Raw genomic sequence first — 27799 nt, 5'->3', positions numbered from 1 at the left:
GGAGAGCTTCAGCACCCTGAGATTTCTGGTAAATGCATACACGGTGTTGATAAGGGGTATACCCCCTCCCATGCACACACACACAAACCACCTAAGATACTCGTGGAATCCTCATCCGGGAATTTTTTCCACCAGCTTAGAAAATTCCCCTTCCACTGCTTACTGCACCCTCACATGCACTGGGACATCCTGAACAGCAGGGAAGCAGGGAGCTGCAGGCCAAGGATAGGCCCAGTGTTCTGGCACAGGAAGGGACATCCTTGCCCAGACACAAAGACTAAGAGCTCCAGGGAGGCCGCCACTCTGCAAATGGGTGGCAAAGAGCAGTCTGAAAAGCAGCCAAAGTCCGTGGCCCCTTGAACTCGCATCGTGCCAGCCAGGGGAGCTTGCCAACTTCAGTGCAAAGAGCCCTGTGAGCTGTGGCTGAGAGCACAGCCAGAAAGGACTACATGTGGTGTGTGCATGTGTGTGTGCACACCCAAAGAAAGTGTGTTTTGGAGGGAGAACGCGTATTTTTAGGCAAAAGCAAGGTGGGACATCAACACATATCTGCATATTGTTGATAGGAGAGGGGGTGCTCTGTGCTGCAGCAAAAGCCCAGAGCAGGACTAACAGACTTAAAGCCCAGGTGCTCGCACTGGCCGGGGAATCAGGCGCATGAGGAAGGTTGAAAGCCAAGTGGGAAAACCTGGCTGGCAGTGTCACTGCAGGGGGCTGAAGCCATGCTTGGTATGCTGAAACAGTACTTCAAAGAGGACAGGGAAGCTCCAGCAGTTTGGACTCTGAAATGGCCCAAGGTAACCAATGCTGATGCAACTGCATATTCCTAAGGGGAACGTCATTGGGCACACACATACTCTCACACCCCCTCACACCACTTTACTCCAAAACAGGAGACACTGGGAATTCCTCCTAGCAAGACAGAACTTTGTTTTTCCTTCAGCCAGTGCCTTCTGCTACCAGGCAACCTCTGACAGTGCAGATTGACCAAACAGTGAACTCGTGGTAATACACTGGTGATATTATTATTATTATTATTATGTAACAACAAGGATGAGAGATAATCTTGCAAAATAAATACACAACAGCAAGAGCTAGGAGGCAAAATAGATGACTACAAAGATTTGGCATGAGCAGTATTTTATCTGTTTGATAATTCACTTTGTCTTGCCATTACCATTGAGTAGAGTGGACACATGTAAGAAAAGGGATGGAGAAAGGGAAGGAATGAAGACCAAAAGCATGTAAAAGCCACAAAGAAGTAAAAGAGATATTAAAGGCTAGTGAAAAGAGAAGGAGTTAGGAAAGAAAGAGGAAGGCACAAACAGAGGAAAGAATAGTTTATCTCACTGAAAAATACACCAGGTGGCAAGGCGTGGTGTGTGGGGAAGGTAAACAAGACTAGTTTTGGAGTCTGTCTTGTCCTGCACAGGGGCTATAATCAGAGTTGTCATCATCTTCATCTCACTGTTGTTTTTTTCCAAGGTGGCCTTCAGTCTCCCTATCATGGATAGGGCTGTGCCTTGTGTTGCACAAACACAGGACACAAAATACTGGCTACCATAATGAATTTACTGGCTGAGTAGCTAAAACCCAGTAGTTTCTCTACTGCTGGCAGTTACTGGGGATACTTTCCCCCACTGCTCTGCCTTTCCTTGCCCCATCCTACTGCCACATGAGCAGGATCCAGTGTGTTTAATGTGCATCACATTTGGCTATCTTGACCTGCCAGCCCATACCACAGGCTTGCTGATCACTTCAGAAATAACTTCCTACCTTACAGGCAGTTTCAGGATGCACAAAGAAGCAGCTCTTCTGAAAAAAGTATGCATGTATTTGCACCCAAAGCACAGAGTCACTTCAGATGCATGTTATATAATTGATAATTTCAGTGGGATGGATTCTGACTCCATAGTAAGAACTATGAGAATGGTTCCACTCAGTTTCCCCACTGCAAAGCTGCTGGGTTTTGTAGGTATGAAAAATTTACAGTAATTTATTTCTAGTGTTTATCAATATGAGTTTGCACAGGTATGTGTAGTAGAGCTTCCTTCAAGGAGAAAATAAGTGTAAAGAGAATTTGTCTTCATCATGAAAATATAGCAAGATTACCTGCCTTGGCACGGTTTGTAAGACTTCATTTTCCCAAATAGCAAGAGAGATACTTGTCAAGCTCCTTCATTTTTTCACCTGTCCTCTGATATTGGGCTACAGCTTTCCAGTCTCCTTTACCCCCTTTGGTGACTCTTATTAAGCCAAATCTGGGCTCTTTCATATCAGTACTTTACTAACCTTTCCTGAAATCATTTATGTGTCCCACCCAGTTCCCCTTGTGCTTTCCATGGCTGACACCAGATGCAAGCACACATACATCATCTGCAGTTCTTCTACATCTTCCTGCCCTGGAGCTCTGACCTACTCTTTCCTGCTCCTTTTCTTCCTTTACCTTCTTCCCTTTCTCCATGCTCAGGCTCATATCCCAGTGTGAGGTTCATGTTCTCTCATGCTTTCCCTGTACTGGGTGTCTCTCTCTGGTGTCTGGTGAGCAGAGTGGTGTCTCTTGCTCTCTGAGCTCTTTGGAAGCAGCCCCAGAGGTCCTACTGAAGGACAAATCCCTCAGCTGCTGTGCCTTGCCAGAGCCTTCTCTGTCTGATGTTTGACATCCAAAGAGCACATCCTGGAGAATGTCTGATATCTGTCCAAGGGGAGTGACCCCGCGGTGAAACCCACCTGAGGCTGAACACGCAGCTGCAGTGGGAAGGAACGGGCTGGAGGCTGAACTGAAAACCATGTGTTGACTTGAAAAAAGTGAAAACAGCTGATGTTGATCAGGAGGAGGAAGGCTGTTAATTCGGAGCATGCTGCTCCTCCACGTTGGGTGCAGCCAGAAACAATCTGCTGGAGAGCTGCAGCGGCTGCTTGGTGTGCCAGCGGTGGGTGGGGTGGGCGTGCAGGGAGAACGCCCCCTTGGCATGCTGTCCAGGGGAGGGAGCTGGGGAAGGGAATGGCTTTGCCTTGGCTGCTCCACTTTAAATACCTTTGCACAGATCTCTGGCCACTGCAGTTAAGTCAGAAGGCTTCACCTGCTGTAGTGGAGGGGCCTCCCTGAGTGGGCATTGCTGCCTTTGCAACATGGACTCACAGCACTGCAAAATGAATGGTGACTCTTTCCAGGTAAGTGATGGGATCTGCTTTTTGCAGAGGTGGAGGGATGTCCTCACTCCTGCACTCCTATGCTTGTCTTTCCCTCTCTGAGAGGCAGTGTGACCCCAGAGGAGAAAATCAAGGTGGCCTGTTGTGATGCTTTGCAGTACCTGAGCAATTTTGGCAGCTCCTGTATTTGTCTGCTGTTAATTGTGCTCACAAAAACGCAGTGAAAATACAAACAAACATTGCAACGGTATCCTTATGTACATGGCAAAAAGACAAAGAATCAGAAAAGACCAGAAGCTTATTGGAGGTCTTAAATTTGTGTGATGAAAAAAAGCTGTCTTCTTTTGTTAAAGGAAAACAGATGAAATTATGTGCTCTTCTGGTGTAGCTTTTTGTTAAATTTGGGGCTCTCTTGTCCTCTTTTTTAATGTTTACTGACTGACCGACTTTGAACTCTTTGCTTTGGGAAATACAGGAAAGACCTGAAGTGCATGCCTTTTAAATACAGGCACTGATGTTACTGCAGGGGCAAGTGATGTAACCTGAGTCCAGCATGGTTAATTATTAGGACAAAATTCTGCCCTTATCTGTCCTATGCAATGCTGCTGAAGCCTGAGACAAGCTGCATCAGATGTGCAAAAAAGGGCTTCTATTTTTTATAAGAGCAGAGATGTCAAGGAAGCATCTATTCCTCTATTCCCACTTCTTTGTGTGCTGAGGCTGAGCTCCCACAGTATTTCTCTAGAGTCTCACCTTGCTGCTTATCCAAGTTGTGTAATTTCTTGGTTCCAATGACAACTGCCATGATGAGCATTTAAATGCTTTAAGAAATCTGACTTGGAAACTAATTCCATTTTCACAAGTAACTTGCAAATCTTTTAATTTGAAATATTTTTTTTCCCTTCCTCCCCTTCCCCTCCCTCCCATTTTGCATATCTAGTAAATTTGAAGTTTACAGCAGTGAGGTGGAAATTTTATATCCTGAAATTGCAAGAAAAACTTCCTCTGGCTTTACCAATGTTGGAATTCACTCTGAAGGGCTTTAGCTAAATGTCTCAGCAATTGATTAGAAGGCTGACAGGATTGTGTTATTGACCCCCAATGCTGCCACCTGTGTCAGAATGGCAATACCAATCTATGTGCAATGTGCCTAACTAAAAATGCAGGTCTGTGATTGTCTAAGGTCCAGGGATGGTTGTTCATGCTCTTCAACTAGTTCTCATTTTATTTCCTGGAAAAGAAACAGAGCTTGAAGAAAATTAGAGCTGAATTTATGCACACTATAAATCGCATATACATATCACAGAGACAATATTTCAACACAATAAAATTGTTTCTTCGACTCTCAATCATAATCACAATAGTAACAAAACAGTAGAACTACCCCAAAGCTGCAATTCCTCCATGTATGTTGAGGGACTAGAAGTTAAAGTCCAAAATGAGAGTGGAAAAACTGATCAACAGTTAAAGCTATGCGTAAGTACTACAAAAAGCTCAACAATAATGTGAGTGCCTCTGTTTTTGCTGCTATCACCTCCAGTGCATGTGTTGAGGTTTATTATCTGTAGTGTGTATTGATGCAGGCTGCCTCCATATACCCTGATAAGAGCTGAGTACCAGGAAAACAATCATTTTTGTCTTCTCCCCCTTTGCAATTAAAGATGTCAGCTCTGTGACAGGCTCAGGCATGGGCTGATGCTTGTTAAAAGACCTTCCAGGGAGCTGAGTGCATATGCAGATGTGCAAGAAATTAAGCAAGTATGAGGCTGTTTAGAGCATCAGTGCCTACTCCCTACTGCAATGTATCTTTCTCTTAAGCACCAATATAAATCAACTTACAGGAGTGGGAAAATGACTGAGGACACTTTGAAAGCAGCTGATCTTAACAAATCAAAGCTAGTGACCAATGAGTTTGGAAAGATTTTTTAAGGCTTTTTTTGTCTAATCTTGTTGTACAAAGAGATGAATTATTATCATCAGGATTGCCTTGCAGGACTTCAACTTTGCATTATATCCCCTGCAAGTATGCAAACCATGAATTCTTTATTTGTCACACACATTCAAGTCAATCTGTCATATAAGTTGGTTCTCACAGCATGACTTGGCAAGAATATTTTAAATATATAACTCCATGTCTTATAGAGCAGTTTCATCGCAGACAGTGAAAACCAAAATCTCGACCCATTGGACAGACAATGGTGGAGCAAGTTCTGTCCTTGAGATCAGTCTTGGCTGTGGTGGGTGAAAACAGAAGGAAAAAGCAATGCATGGGCAGTATTTGAGATGACAGTTTTGGTCACACTACCACAAAATTTCAGTACTACAGACATTTGTTTTAGCTTTTGCCAGACTCCTGTCATCGTTTTCCCTCGTGGTTGCTTGAGGTGTAAATGGGTTTCATTAGCCAGCTGACACATCACTTCCAGCTGCTTTTCCTCTTGTTCCTCCCCATGTCTGAGCTGGGCTGACTCCCTGGCTGCATGGGGACTCGGGAGACACAGAGATGCTGCAGGAAGTGTCACAGCTGAACAGGTGGCAATCTTCCTTCTGGTGCAGCACTTCTCCTACAGTTTGCACTAGAGGTCCCTCATAAAGCTGGAAGACATTTGGAAAACCTTTGCAGCCTCTGGAAACAAAGCCACATAGAAAAATGTGTGGCCAGTCTGTTAGCAGCAACCTTGGAGGCAGCCTTGGAGATGGCTTGGAGAATCAGCAATTATTTACTTTACAAAAGAAGGCAGCTCTTCATAGCTCTGCCTCAGGAAATGTAGGCCCACCAAGAGCTTCATGGCTTCAGGGCAGCTGGCTTTGATTGTTAATTTGTCTTCTACAAAGGCTATCTTTGCTGAGGACAATATTTGGGAACTGGAACTCTTTTTACTCTGATTTATATGTTCAATTGAGCAATAGCCAGAATGAGAGCAAGCTCTGCCCAAAAATACAGACCTTTATAAGGAATATTTGAATGGGTACCTTGAATCAAGCTTTAGCCCAGGACTTGTTACACCAGGACTCCTCTGTGTTGCAGGTGTCTGGTGTGATCTTTGAAACAACAACCACAGGCAATTTGTACAAGGCTAGTAGATGTTAAAAAAAAATTAAATAAACACGCAAGTAAGACATTAATCATTAATGTGGCTTCCAAAAGTTTGTGATGGTTGTACATCAAATTTACTCTGACATCAGAAAAATTAGGTGATTGAAATCTCAGCAGGCATTTACCTGCCATGCCAAGTACCCAGCTTTCAAGATCTGCTTCAACTCCAGGGCTCAGTTTCCTCTTTCAGAAGTGGTGAAATAGCTCTTCCCTTCTTAACAGGGCTTTTGTGAAAAGAAACACATGTAGAGACATGCAAAGACATTCTAGTAATGAGAACTGTGAAAATAATGAAAATAAACCTTTGAGAGTACGGAAAATTGCCTTTTGGAATTTGCAGAGCAGAAAATCAATAAGAGAAAGGGAACAAACATAAATGAAAACACATCTTGCTCTGAGTCTTTACTCATTATGGGATTTATTATGGGATTTAGGGAAGATCTAGATGTTTGCTCCAACATTTTTCTTTTTCATTTTTCTTTTATTTGATTGATGTTGTTATTTTGTTTTAAAATCACCTTCCATATCCTTCCTGTGGATACTACCTCTCTCCTGGGGATACCTGGAAGGTACAAGCAGAACTGAAGGGAAACACAGATCGTGGTCTGCATCTCTGCACAGAGCTCATCCACACTGCTCTGCTTAACCCTGAGTGCTGATAAAAAGGAAGCCTGAGGGAAGGACTTTGCTGGACTGCAGCTGAAACCAAAGTGCAGAAATGTTTCCAGTCATCCCTGAGGGGTGAGGGGAGGCAAGGATGGTATTAGGTTTATTTGCATGTCCTTTTTGACTACCTTGCTCTCACAAGGGCTCTGGTTTGACAGAAGAGATCTGTGTTTTTGCCATCATAAATCAGAGCAGCCCCAGAGCTGTTTTATACCTTCTTTACATCACTGGTGCTGTGCAAAAGGGACATGGAGAAAGGCAAAACTGACTCCTTGGGTGAATGGCAGTAATTTTTGTTTATTTATTTCTTTCCTTTCAGGAATCTAGCTACATTGAAGACTCCCCCAGTAAAAATGGTGTGATTTCTTTGATTTTCTCTCTGAAAGAAGAAGTCGGGGCACTGGCTAAAGTCCTGCGCACATTTGAGGTGAATATTTTCCTTCAAGTGTTTACAATTTTGTATTGCAGCCACATTTTCTCAGGGTCTTGGAGGTTGTGTTTGTGATTCTATTTCATTGCTATTACAGGGGAAAGCAGCCTCCATTTCTTTTCTGGGTTTAAAATCCCTTCAAGTCTTGGGGCAGAAGTAGCTTTTTTAAATTAAAACCTCTACCCCACATGAGGGTGGGAAAAATGCATTTTTCCACTTAAAAGGGAAATATTTAATCATAACTGCTGTAGTAAAAGGTAGGTGTGAGTTGGGCTGTGACCTAAGATTGACTTATAACCAAATTATTTGCCTTAAAAGTTATATGGCAAATTTAACTTGCATGTGAGCCATGTGACTCACAATGCACATTGAACGAGGTGTTTCTGCTGGGAGTAGCTCCTGTCCACCCAAAAAAATCAAATCTGATATAAAAGATTTTACCATCTCCCACCTGCAGTACTTCTACGGAGTGGGTAGAGGGTGCCTACAGAACAGCATAAAAATGACAGCACTTTTTCACACCAAAGGGACTCAGTAACTTAGGCTGAATGATTTGGAAAATTTTTGGGGAAACAAGGAGCCATTTACCTTTCAGGACATTGTGTGCTTATTTATTCTTGCAGAAATATTTCCCAGATGTCATGAATGTTGTTTGAAAAGCACGAAATGCTTGCGGTTCAGGATGGTTGTGTTGCAACACACAGCTGTGTACTCTGTGCTCGCAAGCAAATACACTTTTATATTGGTTCTGTGGGGTTTTTTTTTCTTTTTTTAATGTAACAGTTGTGCCTGAAAACAGCAATTTTTTAGAACACTCTAAGAAGTTGTGGCCTGCATATTTTCCATTTGTAAATTTAATTTACTAAGAAATGAGAGGTTGTGTGTTATGCGTACAAAAGAAAAATAATCATGAATTTTAGGACATGCTCGATTCATTAGGATAGAAGGAAATTCACCAACAACAGAAGAGCAAGTCTAAATCTATGAATTGACTAGTAAAATCCTGCAAAATGTCCATATGTCAGTGATGTGCACGTCTGCAAATTAATTAATGAGACTGTTGATATTCTCTTATTAAATGCATTGATGTCTACTAAATAACTTGCTGTCAGCTCTAAAGAAATAGGAGCTTTCTGAGCTTCCTTTGTAGAGGAGCTAGTATAGGAAAGAGAGAAGTAACCACTTCTTGGATGTGACTTTTCTTGCCCCAAAGCAGATACCTAAACTAGACCAGCAGAGTCCCTTTTTCCCAGTGGCCCTGACTGCAGCTGAGAGGTTGGGACTCAGTTGGTTTTCCACCCAACAAAGCCAATTCTTTCCGTGCTAAATCTCAGCTCCTCCAACACCAAGGCTTGACAAAAGACCTGGCAGAGGTGCTCTTATATCAGTTCTACATTTGGCATTGTACTGGGGGGATGGATGGATGGATGGATGGATGGATGGATGGATGGATGGATGGATGGATGGATGGATGGATGGATGGATGGGAGGGATTTAATGGTTCGAGCACAGCTCCGCAGGGCTGCTGTTAGTGAATTCCTGGCGTAAACCAGAGCAGCCTTTGGGCTGTTGTAGCTCCATTCCAAGAACTGCACAGAGGTGTAAGTTTTGCATACCTGCACAGCTGGGAGAGAACCTTCCCCCTTTTCCATCCTGGCTATAGCTGTGGTGCCTCAGAGAAACAGACTTTGTGCTCACTGACATCACAGCATAGACACGGAAAGTGGTGATAGGCAGGTAAAGAGTGGAAACAAACAGCAAGAACTTGAGGGAATGTTTTTGTCTTGTTCTCCTTCACTGCCTAATAGCATTAGCTGAGAGATGCTACTGGAGTTAGCTCAGACTCTCTGTGGGTGGGCTCCTTGGGCAAGGAGACACCCAGCCTTGTCCCCTGGTTTGTGCCACCAGCTTGTTGCTGGCTTGTGGAAATGTGGTGGGTTTGTCTCAGAGGGGCCTCACAAGAGGAGATGTGAGGGTGGCTGCTCCAGCTGTCATTGCCTCATGCAGTAGGAAAAGAGAAAACTGACAAGCCACAAATAGGATCAGGCTGTTTCCAGGAGCAGATGTGGAGCTGCAATTGTTCACTTCATGGAGGGGGTCCACACCTTGTGCAGCTGCTGGTTCTGATGTTTTATGTCTGAACCTTCTGCTCCTTGCTGAGGTGGGGGTGCCCAGACTGCTGGCACCTCTCTGGGCACTCCTGCATGGGAATGCAGGCAGAGGCTCAACCCCCTCCTCCCAGCTCGGATTTGGGAGTGGTTAAGGGACAGTGCCTCCAGCACTGGCTTTGAGGATTTTGCCTCTTTTTTAGACAGTCTGTAAAACTAATGTGGGACATGAAAGGGAGAGGAGGAGGAGGGTTGAATGAGCTGTAAATATGAAAAACTTGAAAATTTGCCCTCTCTCCCAGGGAAGGAAGCATGGAAGCAAGATCCAGACTGAGTCATAGGGAATTGAGTGGATACCTAGAGAAAGGAGAAATCTTGAGGAGCCATCAACACACAGGATGTCTTTCTGTAGAGGAGGTTCCTGTATGGACCTGGGAAGGCTCATCCTCTCCTTAGTTTAAGAACTGAAAAAAAAAAAAATTTTACTCTGTGGGTGCATTGTTCAGCCACACTTGAGTCCCTTCCTGGGATGCACTCCCAGATTCACACCCTGCCCATGTCCCTGTGCTGAGGTGAAACTGTCCAGACTTTAGCCCCCTTGTTCTCCATGGGCAGCAAGACAAAGGGACACCAAAGGGTGTGCTCTAGCCTGGGCCTGCCCCTGGATACCATCAGGTCCAAGCCTTCTGGCTCATCAAGCATCGTGGTAGGTAGAATCTCTAGTCACCCACAGAGCAAACCACCCAGGAAAGGAATTAGTGTCCAAACACAGCCCAGATGGAAGGGTTGAGCCCCCATTGTGGGAGCTAGGGTGGACTGAAGGCAGGGGGAGGCTCAAGGCTAAGGGCTGCAGAGTGCTCATGGCACAGAATTATGGCCTCTAACTGAGACCCCAAGATTAAGAGAATTTCAATGTGTTTTGTGAAAAAGTAATGTTTGTCCTACTCAAACATCCCTCAGGGTTGCTCATGCAGTTGGCAGACTACTGCATGCTCACATTTGGTTTTTTGCTCCAAGACCCACATTCTAGTTTTCTGTTCAGGTCCCAGTTGCACACAAGTATGTGGTTACAGTGACAACTCTTGTTTTTCCTGTGTAGCTGAAGGGTTTTTTCCTGAGGAATCTTCTCAATGAACTCGGCTCTTTTTGTCTGCTGGCTTTAGGTCGAAAATAGACTTGATTATTTCCACTTTTTTCTTATGTTTGCTCAAGAAGACCCATCTAAACACCTGACCTCAACAGGGTTCTAAGATTTTCTGATCACTGGCTCTTGTCCCTTCTCTTTGGTTTGCAAATCCTTGCCTGACTGCATGAATCTGTTCCTCCTGGACTGGCATAGCATAGAGCCATGCCACTGCTGGCAGTAGAGCCCCTGCAGCCCCTTCCTCACCTGTCCTGTGGAGAGATGTGTCTGCAGGCCAGATTCACACTCTGATGTGCTGGGAAGTGCTAGCAGCTCAGTCATGCTCAGCAATAAGCAGATTGCTAAAGCTCAATCCACTTTGCTTCCACACTAGCTGCTCTGTTTGTATGTTGGGGATGTGGCAGACATTCACTTTTTGCTTGTCAAACCCAATTGTTTTGCACTTGAAAAGCCCCTTTTGTCACCTCTGCCCTCATTGCAGGCTTGAGGGTGGCTGTAGGGACAGCACAAATCCACCAGCAGGGTCTTTACACCGACTTAATTTTAATGGGATCTGCTGTTCACTGAGGTACTCCTTGGTGTAGCCCTGTGCTGTTTATTTGTGCTGTAGAAGATGACAGCTAGGCAGCCAAAACTTGAATAAATACCCTCATCTGAAACAGAAGAGCACACATGAGTAAAGTATCATGCTTAAAATCAGGAAGACAGAACAGTCATGATGAAATTGTGTTTCTGTTTTGATTCACTGGATACATCGAAAATGTTCCGAGTATAAGTTGAGGCCAAAAAAAAAGATAAATCTTCCAGGTTTCTTATCAATACCAAAAAAGCAAAACTGAGCTCTTTGGGTTGACATAAGTGTTACACTTGGTAAAAATATTTGTTTCTCTGTAGTGATAAAAACCTATTGAAATCAAGGAAGCTTTTTTAAACCACAAAGTTAATTCTAAAAAAAAAAAAAAAAGTGAAGAAAAACCCACATTATTCCCCCTCAAAGATTGCCTTTTCTGTAGTTAAATTAATTATTTAAAAGATTAGAAATAAGAATTTCCATATACAAAAAGGATTGCCTTCAGTTTCAATTGCAGATTTTCCACATGAATTTGTGAATACACTAATCTTCTCTGAAGTTCTTTCCCTGCTGGATTTACAAGTAGTAGATTGTCAGCTGTTTTAAGTGGCAAATGTTGGAATACATCACAAGTTTGCTCAACCCATTGTGAGAGAGGAGCCTTCTATCTTTTCCTCAGTGATGGGACCTTCTCAGATACAGAGCAGGACTTCAGTGCAAGCTGCAGCCATCACTGGGTAGGGATCTAGCTCAAAAGCAAAAAAAAAAAAGAAATTGATTTGCACCAAGTACTCCTGCTCCCAGTGTAAGTTACTGTCCCATGGGGGCAAGTTACTGTTCCACAGAAGGATGGGATGGGAGTAACAAACTGTAATAAAAGAGGCCTGCCACTTTCAGAGTCAGCAGAGACAACTCTGCTCTGTTTCTCTTTAGGAACTTCATTCCACAGAAAGTCCTACGTGACTGTAATCTCTGTGTGCCCTGCGAAGGCACTGGCTCTGAGGTGGTTGGGATTGTTTCCAAATCAGGGGAAGAAAACAGTCACTTTGGCCAGGGGGTGTGCTGGGAGTGTCTGCACTGATAGGTGAACTGGCTGGCCTCTACCACAAGATTGTTTTCTCATTATACTGTACATATGCACAACAGTGATCATTTCATTACACTGCTCCAAACCCACTTCTGTGGGGGTCCCAGTTGTTGGTTTCTCTGGGTCTGGATTGAAGGCACTTGGGATGGTATTTCATGTTCAGACTCAAGTGTTTATTATTTCTTATCAGTAAAACAGTCTCACTACTGGGAGTTTGGCAGCTTTTCATTAGAAGGCACAAAATGGCCAACAATCTCTTGCTACAAGGTCTTTTAGGACTAAACTATCCAATTAAGAACTGACACCTAGATTATTTTCCCTTTTAACCCAATAACTGATCCCAAACAGCTGCAATGTAGACTTTTCTGCCCAATTAAAAAATGCCACCCAAACCCATGAAGAAGGAACTCAGGATGAACCCCTGTGCCCTCCATCTTGCTTCCATCCACAGCATACTAAAAATCCCAAAACCTCAATTTCTCACCTAAGTGATACACCTGCACTGCTCTCTCTAATCTGTTTCACATTTTTGTGGGTTCCAGTCTATCTTGAAGTCTGGGAAACTTTCTCCATGAATGAGGGTCAAAGTCAGTGCTCCCCTGGGGGTCAGGGCACCCCAGAGCAGACAGAGAAATATTCCCTGCGCCCTGGGTTTCCACACATATCCTTGTTCTTACCCCCCTCTTCCTGCGGCCACAAGAGCAGGACTTGTGGATCTAATTGATCACCAAGGGTTTGAAGATCTAATTGATCACCAAGGGTTGTGCTCTCTTCACAGGTGCTTGTGCAATGCCACACGCTGTCACATTTTTGGTTTGTCCTGCTCCACGTGTTATGCAGCCAGATTCTGCTGCAAGCCTTGTGCCAAATTTCAGGGTTGGGGCAGAGTGATGGATACCAGGGGCTGCTCCAGGGCCAGCTGCCTTCTGGCAATTTTTGTTGGCAGGGACCTGCTCTGAGATGCTTTTCCTCTATGAGTTGGGAAGGAAAACCCTAGGAGTTGTGAAGGAGAAGATTCTCTCTGTCTCTAGCTGAGAAGCAGGCCCTTGGACAGTAGAGCTGAATCAGATGTCTGGCTTTGCCTTTGCTTTGGGAATCCATGGCTGAAAGCATTGCTGTAACTTCCTAAGTCCTCTGATCTATGAAAATTAAGCACTGAGCTTATACTTGTGCTTCTGAAAGTGTCCTCCTTCAGGAAACCCTGAACTACACTATGGCAAGAGTTAAAAGAGCAACTCATCTCTTTTTTTTTTTTTTTTTTGTTTTTGTTTTTGTACCAGAAAGTGCAAGTAAAATTCTTTTTTTGGGAGATTTTACCCAAATTCTCACTTAGCGTTTATTAGTGGCACCATAGTGTTGTTGAAAGTTCTTCATCTGGTAACAATGTGGGGTCTCCTGATGAAGCCAAACTTTATTAATGACAACAGTCATGAAAACAAGCAACAGCTGGATTTCACAGCTGTACTTAGTTTTAGAACCATACATAGAAGCATTTAGTAATTAGTGAACAGAAGGATCTGTGAGTGTCATGGGAAGTAGTAACCCATAACATTTTCAGAAAGGATCCATCCATACTGGAAGCTTCCCTGTGCAGATATGAACGCACAATTTTCCTTTTTCAGTGACCAGGCCATTAAACAGAGGGTGGGACTAAATTCTCTTGGTAGTGACCTCAGCAAGACTGCTGGTGTAGTGCAGCACCAATCTGGTTTTCTCCTGCTGGTGTGGGGCATCTGCAGCCTAGGTGGTGCTCAGTTAGGATGGAAAACCTGGAATAACCTGGGCAAGGGGCTGGAGCTGCTTCACAGACTCTGAGAGGGAGCCAAGGCTGAGATCCAGCACTGTGAGGTAAGGCAGGCAGGGACATGGGCAATCTCTTCCCTGCATCCACCATTGTCTCTGTTTTAAATTGATATTTGTGTTGCTATGCCCTTCAAACTCTGTTAGAACTAATTCCAGCTTGATCTTTGAGCTCTGAGAATGTGTCCTGAAACTTCCTTCTCTAATGGGCACTTATGGAGGTACCATTGACCTGGATATTAAAATAATGAAAGCTGAGTTTTTCCACCCCTTGGAGTGGGGTGGAAATAAAGGTTTAAGAAAAAAAAAAAAAAAACAAAACAAAAACTACAGCAGGCATATGGTTTTATGACAGGATGTGTTTATAGGGGAGGGACTCAACCTCTCCCCTGGTCATAAACCTGAAGAGAAGGGGAGAAGTACCAACCTGCTCTCTAAGTTCCTTGCAGCTGCAGTGGGTGGTGGGGTGAGTTCAGCAAAGACACATCTAATCTCACTCCATGGGCTCATCTGATCCCTACCAGCTCTAAAATAGGAAGGGCAGAACAGATCCCTGTTAATAGTTCAGATGGGAATCCACCACAAACATGTGACAGTTGAGATCTTCCAAAGGTGTTAGGTTAGGAGTTAGATTCCATCAACAAAAAATAGCTCATAAAACTGGAATAACTTTTATTAGCTGATTTTTGAAGGCATACATTGTCAAGATGTCAATCTCTACTAAAAAGCAGATAGAAATTGAAAACTGCTTTAAATGTACAATAAACCAAAAAAATGCCCCCATTCTCCTTTCTCAGGAAACTTTGTCTCCAGAAGTTAGAGCTTTAAAGAAAACATCATCTATTGGGAGAACTGTGATGCAATAGCAAGATTTGGCAACATCAAGAATACAAAAAAGTTCTGAACAATGTGAAACTATGAGGATTAAACACTAGATGGAGTAGTTGGACTAGAATGAAATTGAGATTTATAAGGCAACTCTAGTAACAGAGCCACTGTAAATATTTTGAAATCAAGGGCTTAGTAGCAAGGCACAGCACATGAGAACACACTTCTCCAGGAGTGCCAGTTCAGGGAGTTGGACATATGCTGCTGCATTCTTGCTCTAAAAACAGCCACCAGAAGGGTTCTCCCTTCAGCTTCTCTGTTGTGGGGTCCAGAAATCTCAGCAGAAAGAGGTAACAGGTTGGCTCTGGACATTGCTGAGTGGCAGATAGTCCTCAAATAAACAGCTTGACATTCCGTGGGAAGGGGTTCTGCTTCTCTCAGGTGTAAGAAAGGAGGTAACTCTCTCCACGGGCTCCTTCCTCTGTCTTCGTTTTTCCCCTCTTTTCCTCACTGTCTTAGGTTGTGATGGTTTGAGGGTATTGATACTCCTGCTACTTTAAGTGAGTCTCGTGCCCACCCTGCAGCTTATCTCTTCATTCCCAACCTTTGCATCATTCTGTTTATTTTGGGGGCATTGCTGGGTGTCCAGCTGCTCACTGAGCCTGACTGTAGAGCTGGTACAGCAGAAGAGTCACCTGATCAAAAAACAAAGGGATGCAGTTTGAGGAGCCTTCAGCCCAGAGAAGAGAAGGTGCTGGGGTGATCTTATTGTGGCCCTCCAGTACTCAGAGGGGTCCTGTAAGAAAGAAAGATGGGGACAGAGTTTTTACCAAGGCTGTTAGTGATGGCACATGGGGTGATGGTTTTAAGTAAAAGAGTGTAGATCCAGAGCAGGCATAAGGAAGAAAACTTTTAAGATGAGGATGCTGAGACACAGCGAAGGCACAGCAGCTCCCTGTGCCTGCTCTCTGTCAGGAGCTCCCAGTGCCTCACCACAGGGCCAGGACAATGGGCAGTCTGTTTGGGAAGCAGGGCTCTGGAGGCCTAAAACAAACTGTCCCCAGGGCCGAGGACAGTGCTGGCCATTCTCTCCCTGGGCAGACGGCCCTGTGAGGATGGCATCTCTTGAGAGCAGCAGTTGGTGAATGAGCTTTTGACCTTTTCAACTTATTGTATTGGTATCTAGCCAAACAATTTGAGTTCATCTGTAGTGTGCAATGCTCAGGAAACAGAGCAGTGACATATATGTTTCCTACTAAGGAATAAACTGCCTTTTGTGGAGGAGTAAATCAGGCCTTTGCTGCTGGTGGCCAGATGCCCTCCTGCACTATGCAAGCACTGAGAGGAGCAAAGAAAACCCTAAAGAGGCTTAGAAAGAGGGATGTACAGCTAAAAAAATCTTCCCTTTTTTCTTCCTTGTAGGTCAAAAGTAGATCCTAACAGCATTACTTTGTGGATGAAATCCTGACCCCACTGCAGCAGGGACAGCACTTCACCCCATGTAGTTTGGAATCTTCTTAGGCTTGAAAGAAAAAACCCAAAAGTTTCTCCAGGGATGCTTATCACTATGTGTCAGCCCTCAGACTCTTCTGAGGGTAATGGTTTCCATGATTATGTGATCTTCAGGGCCCAGATTTCCTCCAGGGATTTGTATATTCCTTCCAGGGACAGAAGCCCAAACCTGGCCATGGCATGCTGTGTCTACAGCACCAGTGTGAGCCTGACAAAATGGCCAGGGGGCAAAGTCAATGTCCATGGAAACCCATTTAAAAGATTTTCTAAAAAAAAAAAAAAAAAGAAAGAAAGCAGTATTTTCATATTCAAATTATAGTGCTCAGGAAAATGTTTGAGTTCAGTTAACAGGGGTAGATATTCCTGGACTTTTCTTTTGGACTTTCTGGCTGTTTTTTTTTCCCTAAACATTTTTTTTTTGTTTTCCTAGAATTTTTGTTTGCTTTTTGTTGGAAAAATAGGATTTTTAGCTACCTGTTGCTTACACATCAACATGGCAGCATGTCTGAGGTCAGGTTCCACTGGCTATAGTCATCAATGCTACAGCTGCCAGTGATCTTTCTTCAGAGCTAGGAGACACTGCTGATGGTCAGAAAAGATATTTGGTGAGACAGAACTTGAATTTCTGTGCTAAAGAAAATAATCCTTCTCTGTGAGGGTGACTAGACTTGGGAGCAGTTGGCCAGAGAACCTGGAGTCTCCAAACCTGACTGGACATAGCCCCGGGCAACCTGAGCAGATCATTGTACTTGCTGATCTCCAGAAGTCCCATTCAACCTCACCAACTCTGTGATCCTGTGATTTGAAACACCCATGTCTTTACTTGCACAAACCTGGGCTGCCTTTTTTAGTGCAGATCCATGTTTCCCTTTGGATCTTTGCCCAACAGCTGCTCACAGCCCTGGAAACTGTGCAGGTGGCTTTGCAGGTGACTGAGCAGAGATTTGGCAGAAGCTTTTCTCACAGGGTGCCCAGCTGCCTGCTCATCCAATCTTCTCTCAGGATGCTCATCAGGACAGCATTCAGTTTCCCATGAGAGGGCACTCTACAGGTGGAATGCCTTCTTCCTGTGTTGGTGCTGGGGAAATGTCTCTGTCAACACAGACGAGCTCTCATTATGTGCTTGAGGGACTGGAGCTGCCATTTACAATACAATTCCTGTTTACAGCCTGTACCCTGCTTCCACCTTTCTCTAAGCCTTCAGCAGTGCCTAGTCCTTGTGATGGAGCTCTGCACAAGGGTGAATCCCACATATTTCTCATTCTTCCTTTCTGCTTCTCTCTCTGCTGTGAAAGTCCTCAAGTCCAGTTGCTGCTTTTGAGTTATTTGGATGGTGCAGTATGGTTTATTGACTGACACATGTATTTATCCAGTCTTTATGTCATATTCCTTCCCCCAAAAACTGTGGGACCAAAATTTCTCTTTCTCCTAGGAAAAAGGTATAAACTTGACCCACATTGAGTCCCGACCTTCCCGTCTCAACAAAGATGAGTATGAATTCTTCATTAACTTGGAAGGCAAGAATGTCCCAGCACTGGATAAGATCATCAAGTCCTTGAGAACTGACATTGGAGCAACAGTCCATGAGCTCTCACGAACAAAGAAGAAGGACACTGGTAAGGATATGCTGACAAGGTTAACATTGGCATGGACTATTTTTGTCATATACTGAAATTACTTATTTTTCCTGTAGTAAAGGAGATCCTCTTGGATCTTTATGGCCACATTTCCCTCTCTCTGTCTCTATTTTTCCTGTGCTGTAAACTTTTTCATTTGGAGATTTTCTGTAGTGTAGGTTTTTGCCATGATTCTGACTAAGTCTCCTGTGAAATTAGGCAGGCTCTGCCACCCACTTTGGTGGGAACAGCACTAACTCTCCACTACTCTAAGAAATCCCAGGGAGTTGCAGATTGTATTCTGCCTTTGGAGGGAAATAAGGAAAGATTTTTTGAGTTGTCCCTGCTCCTAATTCTCAGAGATTTGCTGGAGTTGAGGCTGCTTGGTGCAGTGGTGGCTGCCTAACAGATAGTCTGAGACAGGCTTAAATGCCTCTTCAGATAACAGATGTGATTTTAATAGGATTTCAGACTTTAAATACTTTAGGCCTGGATCTTCCTCTTCCTTCCTAGGAACGACATGAAAGGACATTAATACTTTCTTGAGATCAGTACTGGTAATCCTTTTACCGTTTCCTTTGTGTCCTACCCATGACATTACATTTGAAGATGAAAAAGGAGAAGGCAGATTCTCTTTGGAGTCAGTTTTCTCCATTCTTACACAAAGGGACAAAAGGTTGATTAGGTGATTTATGATCATGTCAGATCGAAGAGGTTCACTTTTGGGGGCTTTATTATTTCCAGAAGAAAGCTACAGGACCTACCAGGGCTTAAGATTCATTTTTCTAGTTACTATGAAGAAGGTAATAAAGAATTTTATGAAATAATAAAGTTGTCTATAAACATATGCCAGAGTCAGACAGAGATACAGCTCTAAATATCATCCAGGAAAGTCTTGCATGTGAAATTCTGACCTCACAGAAGTCAAAACTCCTGTGGTCAGCTGTAGGATTAGGATTTCACTGCATGTTACTGTGTTGATCAAAGGAGTTTTTGAGCTAGATTATCCTGTCAGCTTCAAAAAGGGACTTGATCCTCTTCTGTCGAGAGGATAACTTGTGTTTGTTAGTTTCAGCAATTCAGAAATATTATAAAATGCGAACAATTTATTGCCAGGGAGAGAGAGGAAGATTGATATTTCTTCTTGCCCTTTCTCATTTTTTTTTTCAATTTCAACTCCTCTCATGAGCAATAAAGGTCCAGTCAAACTGAAATCCTCCAAGGACCATATTTTGAAAGGTCAAACGAGCCCTGCTTAGGGGATGAACTGTGGGTGGCAAATCCTGGGCAGAGGCACTGCAAGGGCAGAGTGAGATGGGAACAGCCTGAGCTGTAGGAAGTGTGGTGAGATGCTGTCCTTTATCAGGGATGGCATTAACAAATAACAGGCCTTGTGGTGCCTTTTAGGCCAGCTTGTCTTTCAAATGTATCCTCCTGGCAAATCTGGTCATAGTCCACAGATGTGCCTGTGTGAAATCTTATTCCCAAAACACAGAACAAGAGCACTGTGCCTCCAGGGAGCACAGTCTCAGACAGATGGTTTATGGGGATGTTGCCACACTTGTCTCAGTGGGCAGGTAAAGGCTGGGAAGGTTTTCTTCCAGAGGCAATCTGGGATCCCACGGGACTGATTCTTTTGCTGCAGCCTAGGATGCTGTCATTTCTTCCCTGCGAAGGATTCATTTTGCTCCTGCTCATTATGTGAAAAACCTTATTTTTCTGTTTCCTGTGGAAAGCACACAGTCCCTTTTTTGAGGCACTGCTTTGGCACTCAGAGGAAATTTCTGTATTCTGTGCCTTCTGTATAGCTGTGTTAAACGCTGTGTATGTGATTTATTGGGCAAGGGATAAGTGAATGGCATTTTCTTTTCTTTTTTTTTTTGGGGTCACTTTAATTGCTTTTAGTATCTTTTCTTAACTAAATGCAACATTTAATTGACACATTCCAATAGTTACAAATATCAGATTTGGATCAACAGTGTAATTTTAGGTGAGAGCAGGCCAGCAAAGTGCTCTAAATTCAAATGTAGCTTTGGAGCTTCAGATGAGAAGGGCTGGCAACTGCTGAGCCAAAGGCTCTTTGTGTATGTGGAAAGATTTGTTGTAAAAACACAGTGCATCTCCTAGTGGCTCTTTTTGGAAATAGGATGGTAGCTGCAGTCCACTTGGAGCCCATGAATAAAAATAATTAAATATTATTCTGTTGCAGCATTAGGGAAATGCAGACAATTTATTGCATTTCTGAAACAAGCTGGGAGCTGAGGATCTGTAGGGCCCTTGTTTGCTAGACCCTGAGGCTAGCCAGAGCATTTGAGAGTGTTTAAAAAAGGGCTAAACCTGGGCCTTGAACTGCTATAAATTGCATAGACCTGTCTTTGACCCTCCTCACAATGGTCCAAGTGGAGGATTCTGCAGAAGTCCTCGCTGCCCCTGCTCTGCTGCCCCTCATACAAATGGCTTATTAGCATTCTGCTCAGCGTTTGACCCCACAGTAATTTGGTCACCACTTGGGTGTCCAGCACCATCCCCTAAATGCTGCTGTTTCACTTACAGACAAATCAATATTTATTACTGATCAGCCCACGTTTGCTCCTCAGACCTTCACAGAGGCCCAGTGTTGCAGGAGCTGGCCCTGGCAGTTCATTAATGGCTGTGCAGACAGACAGACAGCGAGTCTGGCTGCAGGAGGGTGCTGCAAACAAAACATGGGATAGATTCAGCCAGGGGCTAATTTGATTTGGTCTTTTGAATAGTTTCTGGGAGGGCTGGGGACAGTGCCCTGGCACGTCACATCCAGGCAGAAGACCCACCAGTAGCCTTTTTTCACCCTGGCCCTTGATGTGAGGGCTGTATGGACTTGATGCACTATTTGCCCCAAAACTGTGCTCAGAGTCTTTGATTCTTGTTTCCATGAGAGCTGAGAAAGCTCAGCACTTTCCAGGACCCAACTTAACAACTTATGCTGGTGCAAGCAGCACTAAGTCTCCTTGGGACTTCCCTTCCACAGCCTGCCATGTCCATCCAGCTCTGTAAGCTCAGAACTGCTCTCATTTAGCCACTGCTGGTGTTTGGGTAGGCAGGACTTGGTGCCAGGAAGATAAGTTACTTCTCCTGTTTAGGGAAAAATCAGATCACCCATCTCCACACCCAGGACTGACACCACATCAGCCTGGAGTCAGTTTTTCCTAGAGTCTTTAATGAGGTGTGCACCAAGTACTAATGCAATCTTGAGAATAGGATATTTAATGAAAGTAAGTCTGTATGGAAGGTAAGTCAGCAGTGGTTCAAACCCTGCCCAGTGAGATCTTTTTGATTCAGTCCAGCAAAGCCCTATAGACGTCACTGCCAAAATCCAGTGCAGACTTCAGCCCCCACCAATTTTTCCACACAGCTTGGACCCTCCAGGTCATGGTGCATCCCTGAGAAGAGTGGTTTTCTCTCTAACACTGAGAAATGCTTTGTTGTGGGGCTCCCAGGCAGCCTTTTTTCCCCAGTGCCTAACACAAAACCATTTACCAGTGTGCCTCACCCCAGGCTGGTAGTGGGGAGTCTGAAGCACAAAACAGTGAAGCAATTCTCCACCATCACACAAAGCTCAGTGATACAGCCAGGAGACAAACCCAGACAGAAAATGGGTGTAAGGAGTGACTCTCTCCATAGATCAAACACACCTTTTTCTACTCCCCCCTGCGACTAGTTTAAGTGAAGGAGTTGGGGGTGCAGGAAACTTTGACAGCGAGGGGAGAGAGTGTTTCTGGAGCAACTAGGATAACCAGCGATGCATCCAGCAGCACAGAAACCCATCTGGGGACCTTCCTGGGTCTGCTGCTGCCATCTAGTGACTCGCTCAGGTCTGGCTTTTAGGGCAAGGAGAAGCGTGCGCATCCTGGAGAGGGGCGGACCAAATCCCCCTCCCGCCGGGCGGGGGAAAGGGAGGCACTGCCGGGGTACCGCTGAGCGGGTCCCTGCATCCCGGGAGGCTCAGGCATCCCAGCATCTTCCTGGCAAACAAATGTCCAGGCTCGCAGCACGGAGCCAGGCTCGGATGGGACAGAATCCGGGGTGTGGGTACTCTCTCTCTCTCTGCCTGGGGCCCCAAATCGAGCCCTGTAAAGCTGCTGCTGCTCCAGCGCCTCTGTGCAGGTGCCTCGCAGAAACCCAGTGCCACAAGCGTGCTGTGAGGCTCGGCACAAAGCTGAATAGTCCTGGAGACAGAGATCCTCTTATCCTGCAGGTGGTCCATCAGGTCTGGGATGAGCCCCATCACCAGGGCACTGCAGGGAACTCATTCAGCAGCTGCTGGCCCAGGATCAGGTTCACTTGGCACAGCCCCCAAAAGAAGATGGGGAGGTATGGCCCGGCAGCAGAGCTCCCAGCTGAGCAGAGAGCCACAGAGGGGAATCAGCTGTTTTCCAAGCACTGGCTGAGCAAGCAACATCCATTTGCACAAGAAGGTCTCTCGAGGAATTGCAAACTTTTTACTGATAGAAGCTGCCCCTGTTCAGTCCCCTGTATTGAATTGCCATGAAGAAGCTTGACTTACCCTCTTTTTATCTCAACACATCACATCTGGAAATCCCTGTGATTCTTCATTGTCTTTCACCTTATGTCCTTCTGTAACGAGAGGGTCACATGGGCATTACACTCTGTGTGCTCACCGTGAGCACACAGTATACACCATGAGTATAGCATATGAGTTACAAGGCAAGAGAGAAATTAAAGAAATTTAATCAAGTTAATGCATAATTGTGTAATGACTGCAGTGATACAGTGCTAGTCTGAGGTATTAGGATGCCATTTGTCGTTTTGTTTCAGAATCCTCGCTCAAGTGGGTCACCAAGTAGGTCTTGGGAAGAGTATTTCAGGCAGCCCAAAAATTATTTATCCTTGTTGTGGAGTTTCTTGTGATTCCTTTGAAGGGGATGATTCTGGCTTATTGTGAAAAGTTTTTGCATTTTGATAAGCCAAGACACCAGAAGTAATACACAGAAAATCATAAACATTACAAACCAGCTCTGCACCGAGGTTCAGATGCTCTTGATGTTCTGTATTCTTCCAACAGTGTGAAACAATCAAACCAAGCAAGTTGTCTTGAATTGCTGTTCTTGTTTCCTACTACGGGGAAAAGGATTGAAAGAATTTAGCCCCTTGCCTATGTTTCTTTATATATATGATGAAAAGATGAAAATGTCAGAAGGCAGCCAAAAAGCAAGTAACAAAGAAGGATACCAGTCTCTATTTCTTTTCTGTTTTACAGTACCATGGTTCCCAAGAAGTATCCAGGAGCTGGACAGGTTTGCCAATCAGATCCTAAGCTATGGAGCAGAATTGGATGCTGATCATCCTGTAAGAATTTTTTTTAGCAATTTCTCTAGTTACTGGCACTGATGATTCTCTCATTTAAATTTGCTCTTTTTAAGTACAGATCTTGTAGACTAAATCTCACATGGTGCAAGACAAGAAGGCTACTACATTTCTAGGGTTACAATCAGCCCAATCCCTGGCTGTGGAGTAAATCAAACCAAAAGCTGCTATAATTGAAGAAATGCCATGAGGTCTTAAAACTGTAGTGGTTTTCAGAGCACAGGGCCACCACAAGGACACATCCAATCTTCCCAGGAGGCTCTGATGTAGTGATTCCAGGCTCACTTTGTATATCACTAACAAGAAAAAGAAGCAACATGGCATAGCCCAGAGAAAGAAAGACTTTTTTGATTCTTGATTACATACACATGATTTAGCTCAGTGTATTGTTATGTGGACTCTAAATCTGACATGGTACTTTTACGGTGAGACATGACAAAAGAAAATGTTTTTGGTTCAAAAACTTTATGGTTTAAATGGTAGCATCAGAAAGTTTTGTTCGTTGACTTAGCTGATAAAAAAAATTGTTTTGTGGTTTTTCAGTTTTGTTCAGATACAAGAATATTTTCTGCCTCTATTCCCTCTCCAAGCAAACAACAACTTACTTTCATTTGTCAAAACACACTGAGCTCCATGCAGTGCACCAGAAATTGCTGCTATTAGTTTAATTGAGATAGGGTGATTATAAATAAATTACATGCAGTGCACCAAAAATTGCTGCTATTAGTTTAATTGAGATGGGGTGATTAGTCATTCACTACCTATTGCTTAATTCAAGACGTGTTATGTACCATGCACAATGATTCATGATGTTCACTGTGGTCATATGAGAGGCAGAATGAAAGGAGGTACACTGAGCCAATGGCCCCCTTGTGTGTCATGTGGGAATAGACCAGGATTGTATTTGAAAAAAGAACCAAGGGGAAAAAAAAAAAAAGAAAAGAAAAATATATAAAAAGGAATGAAGTGTCTCTCCTCCAGTTCCTAGAATTAGTTAGTGAGTACTTGTGCCTTAAAAAAAGGTTCCAGCTGCTGGGGTAAATAGGTGACAGTCCATAGAGTGCAGAAAAAGAGAAATTAAAGAAGCCTGTGTTTTTAGGAAAGCGATGCATGGAATTTAATCACAATGACCTCCATGACAGGTTAACCTCGGACAGTGCATTTTTTTGGCCATTGGCTACCCCTTTCTGATTCACACCCGTGAATTTACACTCCATTTCAGCTGCCTCCTGTACTTGGCTGTGTTTTGTGGCCCCTCAGTCCAGTTGTGCCATTGACCACTAGGAGATGCATTTATGGACTGCTGCAGTGCCCAGGGAACTGTTCCTATTTGCCCTGCAGAAGACAATCCTAGCTTGGAAGGAGGATGTTTCTGCACTCCAGGTGGTGAAGGCACTCCTGCTCCTGAGGATCTTTTAGTCTAAACAGCAGGCACACTGGGGTGGGAGAAGGGTTATTCCAGATGAAGATTTAGAGGTTTTATTTCTTATCCTTGGTTTTATTGCTAATTAGCTGCAAAGGTCAAGCTCCCAGCCACAAGGTCTATTAGACATTCTTTGTAGTCATTAATTGCCTTCAAATGGTCGAGTTTGTACTACAAATAGGGGGGTTTGGCGTGCTAAGTGGCTACTGATCCTCCAGCAGTTTGAAAATGAGCACTTTTAAGTGTGGTTCATGCTGAAAATCTGCCTAAAAGGTCCGATTGAGTTGATGAATGTGTTTCTAATGTGTTTTGATTCTGCTTCTCTAGAGCAGCCTAGCTGTGCCAGGGACAGCAACAAGCTTCAAGGGAAACCAGAAGGAGGGCATGGTTATCTGAGTACTGATAATTCTGGGCTGCCCTTGCCAGGAGCACCTTGTTGTTGCTGTAAAGGAACAAGTTTCCCTATCTTGTAGGAAGTGGAAGTGAGAAGAAGAAAGGACTTGTGGGGCAGGGGTGGTGGGAGACTGTGGCTGCTCGGGAAGCAGCCCAGGAAGGAGCGCTGCCCTGGCTGAGTGGAGCCTGGCAGAGCAGAGGCAGCTTTCCCACCGACCTTGCTGCTCTTCTTGGATGCACCAGCCATGCCTGAGGGTGCTCACTGGGAGGAAGGCTCTTCGCCTTTTGCCCTTACTGACCATTTTGCATGGACTGAGCATCACTGTTTCTCTGCAGGGGTTCAAAGATCCCGTGTACCGGGCCCGGAGGAAGGAGTTCGCGGATATCGCCTACAACTACAGACAGTGAGTACCCACAGCATGGAAGCAGAGCAAGCCCTCATCTCCTGCCCTCTCCTAGGCTGGTCACCCTGCTGCCTACCCCTGCTTTTCCACAAGCATCCTCCTGCTGTTGGCTTTTCTCTGCCACGTGTTTAAACCTTCCTGTTCATGCATTTATTTATCCCCAAATCGCAGCCAAACAAAGGTAAATTGTTCCAGGCACACGTTCAGAAGAGACATCATCTCCCTTCTCTCCCCACAACTCCCCTCTTCCCCAGCTTTGTTGTCTAATTGAGCAGCAGACTGTTGCTGCTACAAAGACCTGAGCATTGAATAAATCTGGTATTCCCCATTAAACCAGGGCTGGGGGAGGAGTGCCTATCATTAACATTAAAGCAGGATCTGCATACACTATTAAAATAATGAATAACATATGGTTCTGATGCTAATCCAATGTCTGTTACCCTACTTTTATCTTGTCTAATTCAGCTGCAATCAGCAATTTGGGCTTTCATTTCCCAAGAAAAATAAATTAATAGAGATGATAAATTCAGTTAGAGCTTATTTGATTGCTTTCAATGATCAGATCTGGAGGAGAAAAAATTCTGTTCCCAGAGACACTCATGTGTATAGATCAGTACTACTGGGCTTGATTCTTCCTGGGACTGGTAAAAACTGTGTTTGCAAAGAAAAATTAACATATATTGTAAATTTTTGGGCTACAATTTGCACAGGATCAAAAGAAAGCCCTTGAGCCAAAGAGCTAATAATGTAATCACAAATGGAGAGAGAAAATTGGACTGGTTGATGGAAAGTACAAAATGTCAGGTGAAAAAAGTCAGAAAGCCACTTTATAGGTAGAAAACTTGGATAAGATTTTTGTGTCCAGATGTGAACAGATATAATGTCCATTCTTAGATATCCCACAGAAGATACAGAGAAGTGGACAGGAGGAGAGGCACAACCAAAGTTATCAGGCTTCACTGAAAAGGAAAGGGTTCTTAAGTTGTGAAGGTGCTACACAGCTGCAAGAGTGAGATGGGTCAGTGATTGCTTGCCTTGTATTCTTCCTAACATTAATTTAATCCTCTTCTCTATCCCTTCTTTTACATCTGTTCTGTCCTCTTTCTTTGTGCTGTTTGCCCCTACTTTGCCTTTGCTTTTTTTGCCTCCTCTCATTATAGATTAACCCATTGTTTTTGTTGAATGCCCAATTTCCCTGACTTCTCTTTTCTTTGCTTTTAGCTTCCCTCCTTGCTCTGCCTTACTTTGCTTCTGGCCCCATTGATCCCTAGAATTTTTTTTTAATTGCAATTTGAAAGGTTTTAAAGCCACAGCTTCCCCCAGTAGTCCTGGAAGGTGGTTGAGGATTATTTAGGAGTGCTATAGGAACAAAAATCACCCAGCAATCCTCATAATCAACATGATGTTTAAAGCTCCACAGATCAAGGAGAGCTGATACAGAGAGACAGAAGGTGATGGCTCTCCAGAGGAGCTGCCCTGAGGCTCAAGGAAAAAAAAAAAAAAGTGGGAGATGGTGGGGTGTCATCAAGAGTTTAACAATGGTTCTCTGGGGTTTGGAAAGCTTCAGCATTGTTCCAGCAGTGTTGTTAAACCTATTAAGTTACTTAAACCCCTTTGATTATTTCAAAGCTGCTGGATTCACCTATGGCCTTAACATTATTGCTAAGGAATTGGTTATTCACAGGAGGCCAAACTGCATTGCATGTGATGTATAACTCCAGTTAGCTTAAACATGAGCTAAGCACGTGGAGGCCTGAGGGTGGGATTTAACTCATAATTGCTCCTTACAATTATAAAAAGTCAAACTGGCTGGAGTCTGCATCTGTTACAGTACAAAGCACAGATCAGAATTTCTCTGCCACTGCAACAGAGTTTTATGGAGCTGATGGTTTCATGTTTTTACAAAAACCATCCAATGTAATGCTTCACTAGAGCATGAAGTAAAACAGCTCCTTCATATCAAGAAAGAAAAAACAAATTGAAACCAACATCAAGCAAGTATTTTTAGAAGAACACCTTTAAAAGACAAATAAGCACTGATTTATTTCTAGCACAATAATGCAAGGAGCTGTCTAAAGGCCATTATCTTAGCCAAGGTCAGTAGAGTCCTTTCCAGACACTGCCTAGGGACAAGTGAGGTTCCTTTTGCACTTGCATATCAGCCCAAAAGCAGCTCCTCTCCTGCACCAGCAGCTCCTGGCCA

The 27799-nt window shown here is 44.0% G+C and overlaps 1 protein-coding gene across 1 annotated transcript in view; it reads left to right on the top strand.

Annotated features, from left to right (window-relative positions):
- The first annotated feature begins 3105 nt into the window (after nt 1–3105).
- PAH (phenylalanine hydroxylase) overlaps nt 3106–27799 on the top strand; it is a 35512-nt gene continuing 10818 nt past the window's right edge. The window contains exons 1-5 of the mRNA XM_036401588.1: nt 3106–3174; nt 7236–7343; nt 17829–18012; nt 23270–23358; nt 25529–25596. Of these exons, the coding sequence (XP_036257481.1) occupies nt 3133–3174; nt 7236–7343; nt 17829–18012; nt 23270–23358; nt 25529–25596 (491 nt within the window). The 5' untranslated portion in view covers nt 3106–3132. The remainder of the gene's footprint in view (nt 3175–7235; nt 7344–17828; nt 18013–23269; nt 23359–25528; nt 25597–27799) is intronic.

This window comes from Molothrus ater, chromosome 5, assembly GCF_012460135.2.
Source record: "Molothrus ater isolate BHLD 08-10-18 breed brown headed cowbird chromosome 5, BPBGC_Mater_1.1, whole genome shotgun sequence".
Lineage (NCBI taxonomy): Eukaryota > Metazoa > Chordata > Aves > Passeriformes > Icteridae > Molothrus > Molothrus ater.
Note: the sequence above shows the minus strand (reverse complement) of the source record. Positions and strands in the feature narration are given on the sequence as shown.